This window comes from Coregonus lavaretus (genome assembly GCF_964263955.1).
Source record: "Coregonus lavaretus genome assembly, chromosome: 2".
Taxonomy (NCBI): Eukaryota; Metazoa; Chordata; class Actinopteri; order Salmoniformes; family Salmonidae; genus Coregonus; species Coregonus lavaretus.
In genome coordinates this window covers 3,447,201-3,455,016 of record NC_139989.1, presented here as the reverse complement: position 1 = coordinate 3,455,016, position 7,816 = coordinate 3,447,201, and the positions used below count along the sequence as shown (strand labels likewise).

Below are 7,816 nucleotides of genomic sequence, written 5' to 3'. Positions count from 1 at the left end.
CATGAGTGGATTGTTTGGTTAGCCTAATTGTTAGAACTGACTGAAACAAAGGTTACCAGCACCTTCCAGCAAAATGTTCTGTCTGTGTGTGGTGTGGTGTGTGTTCTGTTGGGACCACAAGAGGGAAGTAGCCAACCCCAAAAGACCAAGGTCTGTTCAGGACATACAGAACAAGGTATGCAGCATCAGTATAACTCTAGAGCAAATAGTTGAGCATTTTTTGTCCGCTAATACAGGACTAGTAAAAGGTCCAGTGCACTACTTTAGTGATATATTTTATATATATATATATATTTTTTACAAATCTGCACCCTCAACACCCCTACTTCCCACAGCTATGCTGCCTCATCCAGTAAATGATATAAATAAATTAAGATTCCTTATTACACACCATCACTATGCATCAGAGGAAATCAGCAGGCTTCAACCCTAAATGAATGGGTATGGGAAAGATTGACAGCATCTAATTATATTTTTAGACGCCTTTTGTCCTGATGATGAATTATGCTGTATGCTGCACACCAGCGGTCTGTGAGTGGGAGGTGAGATGAGAAAGACCGGGGCCAAGGAAAGAGAAGAGAGAATTGGAAAAGGCATTTTAGGGTCTAAAGCCAGATACACACTCGGAAAGAGATAGTATCGATAGTTGCACCGTATTGAAATCCAATACATGTACTGTAGACTATCAGCCCCCAAGGCAGCGAGAGAGAGCGAAAGGTAGAGAGAATGAATCTTCTCCAACATCGTTTTATAGACTCTCTGCAGAACTGTGGACTATTGCAGCTGCGTTATGAGATAGCACTAGAACAGACTAGCAGGGGACTATGTGGGAATGGAAGGCTCAATCAACAGTCAGTTGGAGCCCAGGGAGAACAACTTCATGCTGTCACCAAGGCCAGCATCTTTCCTGACCCCCTTCCAGCTGGGACAGACTACTACCATGCCCTTCAAATGGTGGGAATATGACCCCCTCTACACACCCTGGTCCTCCCCCCAGTAAAAATCAGCAGTGCAGTTAGTAAACATTACAAGAGGGAGGGGAGGGGGGGGGGGGGGGTCACACGGTCTACTGTACTGACATTGACCGGCAGACACATAAAATGAGATGAGGGAGAGAGAAAAATTGAGAGACAGAGAGAAAAAGAGAGAGAGCTGGGAGCAGCTTTCCTACTGAATGAGTGATGCAGAGACCTTGAGCTGACCCTGTGTTTGACAGCTGACCCTGTGTTTGACAGCTGTTTAGAAGTCTGGCTGTTATTCACAGGCTCCAGCCCTGTCAGCATAATGCAGGTTTGAACAGCATCAATGGCTCTGAATGCTCAGGGGACCATCATAAACAACAACAATATAATTGATTAAGAAGAGCGTTGTTGTCAGTGGAGATGTTAAAGCTATGGGGTATATTAAACACTGTTGACATCTTGTGGCTGAACAGGTGAATTGCAAACAGTTTCACTATTGTTTTGATAAAGGAGGTGCACACCTAGGTCATTGTTTATTGTTAATGTGTCAAGTGTAATATTCCTGTAAAAAAATAGTAATACAACCATATAAATCCTAAATATCAACTTTATTGATAAAGTAAGTCTCTCAGTTTATGATCTTGCCTATTATATTTCACATCTATCTTTCAGACAAATTAGTTAGGAAATAGGGACGAAGAACAACCTCTTCCAAGTAAGTCAGTTGTCACAGATAACTGAGGTCAATCATTCAGGAACAGTAACTGAAAACTTGAGTCCTCTTAATACAATTCCTGTGTAGATGTGTGTTTTGATGTGGGTCATGGTTTTCTGGTGCAGTACCCAGACTAGAAGAGTTTTAGGGCTGGGTCAGAACTCAGATACAGGCTCCATGTTAATGTGACTCACTTTCCCTCATGTGTGGCCCAATCACTGTACCCCCCCTGGTAGTGCCGAGCCCTAGGAGAGAGAAGGGGAGGAGAGAGAGGGAGGAGGAGAGAGAGGGGGGAGGAGAGATAAGGGGGAGGGGGAAGGAGAGAAAAGGGGGAGGGGGAGGAGAGAAAAGGGGGAGGGGGAGGAGAGAGAGAGAGAGAGGGAGGGAGAGGGAGAGGGGGAGAGATCTTTCAGGTGTCTTTCAGTATGTGTATATGATAATACTGTATGTCCACACTAATGTACCCTAATAAGGTATACCAGGTGAGTTAAAGTGTGTTATACCTGTTGAAGCCCAGTTGCCGGGCGATAGCTAGAGCTATGGCGCTCCTGCGACCCGTCTGGCAGTGGAACACAATGTTGTCGTCATCTTTCCCAGGAACCTTCACCTCGAACAGCAGCTGGAAGTGCTCTGGTGACAGCTTTAGAGATTCCTCCAGCTGGCCCACTGATAGACAGATACACACACACACACACACACGCGCACGCTGAACATTAGTAGAGAGATTGCGTGCATGCACACACACATAAAACACACACTTGTAACAGGTTAATATACCCCAGGATTTGTGTAGTCTACTCACATGGGATGTTTACAGAGTCTGTGATGCGTCCAGCCATGAACTCATCTTGGTTGCGGACATCAAACAGCTGGACGTTGTGACTGGACAACATATTCTTCAACTGCTCGTAGCTCACCACCGAATCTGAGGCACACACACACAACATAACACACTAATGGATTCACTGCCATTCCATCATCATATTCATTGTCCCATCAATCTACATTGTTGTCTGTTGTAAGAACCTTGATAAACCTGGACTCACCATACATTGCTTGAAAGAAAGACTCGTAAACCAGGAACAATTTCAGCCAAAAGGATCCTAATGATGGAATTCAGTTAAACTAAACTGTTCAGGACAGATTTGACTAATAGTGGATGGTAGGCAGGCTGTGAGTTCCACAGGTTGACTATAGTGCTGGACCCCCAAACACAGTCTATTGTTGAAAAGTTTGAATAAGCCTATGAATGAATGACTTGAACCAGGCCCAATCACAAACGGCATGGCAGCAGATCCATTCACACACACACTTTACTGGGAAGTGCTGATTACCTTTTTTTCAGTCAGTTCTAACATCTAGGCTAACCAACCAATCCACTCTCATCAGCCATTATAATTATTTTTTGCTACTCTAAGTGAGCATTTGAAAGTAAGAGCATGTTATGGAGCATGTTATGGAGCCAGTCACATAAGGCTACAGCAGAAATGCTGCAATTAAATAGCCATTAACTAGTTTCTTTAAAGGGGAAATCTGCCGTTCAAACGACCACAAAGCGGACACCCCGCCACTGTATTGGTAAAGAGCTGAGGAATGGGGCTGGATAAATGTCACCGCTCTCAAATTCTTGGACAGAGCTATGGATGCAAGGACTGATCAACCATGAGATCAACATTATAGTTTTAACAGTGTTTGTTTACAATTACATTACAAATAATGGAGCTTATATTTTGCGTTCTGATTGGGCTTGACAGTTGTATGGGGTATGACTAAGTTCATGAGGCATTTCTAAGTTATATTCTTCAACAATCAATGGGCAGTGCTTAATTTGTAAATCGGGAGGTGCCGGAACAAAAAGTGAGCTCGAGAGGGGGGTGACCTGAGGAGCTCTGGTGGTAAAGGAACGCATTAAAAAAAAAGTATTCGCATTTGCATAGTGGCATAGAGCACTGAGCAGTAGAGTAGAGGCACTTATAAGTTCCACATGTGGAAAATGTTTAGTAGCCTAGGGTCCAGATTTTTTTGGGTTTAATTCAAAATGATCTTCTGTGACCAATTTTTACTAGATCCCTGCCTGAGCCCTACCCAGGCCTGCAACGTTAAGGCCCTACCCTACCCAGGCCTGCGACATCAAGGCCCTACCCCACCCATGCCTGCGACTTTAAGGCCCTACCCTACCCATGCCTGCAACGTTAAGGCCCTACCCTACCCAGGCCTGGGACGTTAAGGCCCTACCCTACCCAGGCCTGTGACGTTAAGGCCCTACCCTACCCAGGCCTGCGACGTTAAGGCCCTACCCTACCCAGGCCTGCGACGTTAAGGCCCTACCCTACCCAGGCCTGCGACGTTAAGGCCCTACCCTACCCAGGCCCGATTGCTTCTGCCCGAAACACAAAATTATAAATAACTTCCTCTGTTAGTAGGCCTAAATCCATTAGCTGCTCCTCTATGTGAGTCACCCGCTCCCTACGCGCTGCTCGCTCTGCATGCGCTCTGCTCATGGCGGCTCTGTGTGAGTATAGCAACAGCTCTGCTTGGGCTCAATGACGAGACATGAGAGCACAGAGCATGGCTGTTAGCTGCTTTTCGTCTCTCTAAACTCAGACAAAACATTATTATTTTCTGTGAAATAATCTCTCCTGTTTTATATTTGACGAGGTTGAAGCCCTTTTGACACCTACGTGTTAAACAAGGTTCAATCCACACACCACCCACTCCACCCAGTTAGAGAGAGGGGAATCTTGGGAGTTGTTGGAATTGACTTAAATGGCCAATTGGGAACATCAGGACTGATCAGGATATTCAAAGCTAGATATCTAGACTCATAGTTTTAAAACATTTTTTTTTGTGAATGTGTCTACTATGGACTACTGAAAACAACAAAACCACTGTATTACATGGGTAAAATAGCCCTTTAACCTGTATATGCAGGGGCGCAACTGTCACTGGGGACGGGGGGATGGGGGACGGGGGGGACAGGAACATGTCCCCCCCACATTCTGAAATTGCATTTTTGTCCTCCCCCAGTTTTAACATTGGACTGTGATACAAAACGAGGCCACGGTGTGCTTTAGGACCATGCGGACGCCTCCGAGCGGTCGGGTAGGCTGTTTGGACTGTTTATCTGACTGATTTAAATAATAATAATAATTATTATTATTATTATGTCCCCCCCCACTTCTAAAACCAAAGTTGCACCCGTGTATATGTATGTAGGTGTGTCTTTCGGAGGGGTTGGGTTAAAAGTGGAAGACACATTTTGGTTGGACCTTGTGTGCAACTGACCAATAAAATTATCTTAATCTTTAGCAGAATATATTTTTATACCGCAAAAAAAAAAATCTAAATGACAGGATAGGCCTACTTTGACGCTGACAAACTAAGAATCTGAGATCAATAAAAACAACCTGGTCTTGAATCGATCAATAGCACAGGCCTAGGTGTGTGGAGACACATATTGTACAATATGAGGAGGAAATTATAGTCCTAAAGAAGCTTTCCAGTTTCACTGACTCACCCAATGATGCGCAGCTCACTCACCAGCGATGGACGATATTCTCGTGCCAAAAGCCTATCTCTCTTGTTTAACTTTGTAAAACAATGCTGTTCGCTCAATAGGCCTATTTGAAAGGTGATAAAATAGCCTGCAGATAGATTAAAGTCTTCCCTTTGATCAGCAGGAGCCATTTGCTTTCCAACCTGTGTTTTCCTGCGATTGTATTTTAAATATTGTGAAAGGCCTGTTTTGGCGGCATGCTGTTCACTGACAGATTTGCAACGAGTTCCCGACTGTACGCTATGCCTTGCGATTGGGCTAAACAAAATCAACAGCTAGGATCCTCTGTGGCTAAATTAAAGACCTACTCCTGGTGTAGTATTCTGAATTGTTTCATTTCTTTCTGAACAGACAGCAGTAACTCTATAACTTTGTCAAATGTATTTCAATGTATCAAGGGTGCTGCAGTTCCTCCAGAAGCCTTCATGCAGCTATGATTCTATAAGGAAATACATGATGAAGTGCAACGCTGGAGAGATGAGAGTTGCAGGCTCATGTCTATCAGAGCAGATGGAGAGAGATCATAGAAAGTGAAACTCATCCTAGTTCTGTTCGAGACACAGGCGCACTTCTATCTCCAACGTGGTCTCAGAGCATTTTGTATTATTCTGTAGGCTACCTAAATCCGAGACACTCCATTTAGCATGATATGTTACGTATGGTATGATTTAATTTGTGGATGGCCATCATCCATTTAGTATGATATGTTACGTATAGTATGATTTAATTTATGGATGGCCATCATCCATTTCGTATGATATGTTACGAATTACAATTCTGCTATCTCTCACCACACCATTGGCCAGTTGGCCATGTGTTGGTCTCAAACATAGGCTACAATGTTGCGCAAACCATAAACCCAGGCCTCCCAACCTGAATAAATTCTTAGAATATCAGGCAGGGGCTGAAAATCTATGCTTTCAAATTACATTTTTTTAGGGGGCAGGAGATTTTACGAGAAGGCACCTCCAATGGACTGTGATTACTTTTATTATAATTTTTACATTGCAGTGAAAATTAATCAATAGGTTCTGGAACGACACAGTCCAATACAGAGTTACATATTGCAGCTTTAATTTAACTTTTTGGGCTACCAGACCAAATTCACATAGAAATATGAGTTATAGGTATGTCATTCTCATTGAAAGCCAGTATAAGAAGCGGTAGATATGTTCTATGTGCGCTATTTATATACTTCCCGTTCTTAAGTTTCGTTTTTTCATATTTTTCTTTCGGGTTTGTACACTAGCTTCAAGCAGCTGAATATACAATAGTTTTGGTTATGGAAAATATATTTCACAGCGGTTTCAATGGTGCAATGATTCTCTACACTATACTTGCTTGTTTTGTCACATAAACTGAAATTAGGCTAACTATTAGTATTTTAGCAACCAGGAAATGGCGGAGAGATTTCTGCATAGTGCATACATTTTAAGCACTGTCAATGGGTAGGCTATATATAATTAATTCAAAAGTCCAAAATGGATGTATCAATTGAAAATGTTAGTATGATATGTTACGTATGGTATGAATTAATTTGAGGATGGCCATCATCTATTTCATATGATATGTTACGAATTACAATTCTGCAGTATGAAAAATGTATGCACTAACTAAAACTGTAAATTGCTCTGGATAAGAGCGTCTGCTAAATGACTAAAATGTAATGTAAATACTATCTCTCACCACAGCATTGGCCTGTGTTGGTCTCAATCATAATGTTGCGCAAACCATATGATGACATTGGTAACACATATGCATATTAGTTAATACACGGGCAGTCACATTGAACAACAACTAGGTCTATGTTGGATTCATGTTGAAGAACTGATTAACCAAATTGATAGGCCTCAAAAGGACCGGTGACCGTGACAGGTGGAAGTATTATAGCCTACCGGGGTTGGACTCGCTGAATCTGGTCGTTGACGTCGTGAAACCACACCATTGGCCTCTCGTACCGAGCGAAACCCGGCTGCTGGTTTCGGCAACGGTCAGTAATGTTCTCCGTAACAGCAGACCGGACACCATGTTGACCATAGACTGGCTCCCGTTGTCAGCAAAGGAACAAATTACTTTGTATCATACGATATTTACTTTCTGCCCTCTGCCGACAAATTCGTGTTAACAATGTTTCAAGAGTGCACGTACCCTAACCACTGTTAAAGTGATAAGGAATTAGACCATGCCTATCTCGAGTCGCATTATCGAGAAAGATAAGAAATGGGCTATTGTGTCAATTTATGAGTTCCAAGAATGAGAACGTTAGTGAATGGGCGCGTTCGAGCAGATCACTTTTGTCAAGTAGGTAACCATCGTTGGTCACTGCCTTTCAAAGTGTGTTACATTCCGGGAATAAAAATGGTCTGACTTGCACCTACATGTCGACTGCATGAACTTTACAAAAAAACTGTGATTTTTTTTTACATTTTAGCAGACGCTCTTATCCAGAGAGACTTACAGTTAGTGAGTGCATACATTTTTCATACTGGTCCCCCGTGGGAAACGAACCCACAACCCTGGCGTTGCAAGCGCCATGCTCTACCAACTGAGCTACAGGGGACTGTGATCAAAGGTCATGAAGTT

The 7,816-nt window shown here is 43.0% G+C and overlaps 1 protein-coding gene across 1 annotated transcript; it reads right to left on the bottom strand.

Annotated features, from left to right (window-relative positions):
- Positions 1 to 1,551: 1,551 nt before the first annotated feature.
- Positions 1,552 to 7,574, bottom strand: LOC311144285 (thiosulfate:glutathione sulfurtransferase). Its single transcript, XM_084180300.1, has 4 exons — positions 7,129 to 7,574; positions 2,480 to 2,602; positions 2,181 to 2,343; positions 1,552 to 1,922 (listed from the first exon to the last, which is right to left on the bottom strand). The coding sequence occupies exons 1-4, from the start codon at positions 7,268 to 7,270 to the stop codon at positions 1,868 to 1,870; spliced, it is 483 nt and encodes a 160-aa protein (XP_084036426.1). The 5' UTR covers positions 7,271 to 7,574; the 3' UTR covers positions 1,552 to 1,867.
- Between the last annotated feature and the right edge of the window lie 242 nt (positions 7,575 to 7,816).

Bases quoted from the DNA above. Each gene is read 5' to 3' on its own strand.
- LOC311144285 (XM_084180300.1), bottom strand. From the start codon at position 7,270: ATGGTCAACATGGTGTCCGGTCTGCTGTTACGGAGAACATTACTGACC. The intron at 2,603-7,128 runs GTAGGCTATAAT...TGTGTGCCTCAG, and splicing joins ATTCAGCGAGTCCAACCCCG to ATTCGGTGGTGAGCTACGAG. The intron at 2,344-2,479 runs GTGAGTAGACTA...TCTGTCTATCAG, and splicing joins AGACTCTGTAAACATCCCAT to TGGGCCAGCTGGAGGAATCT.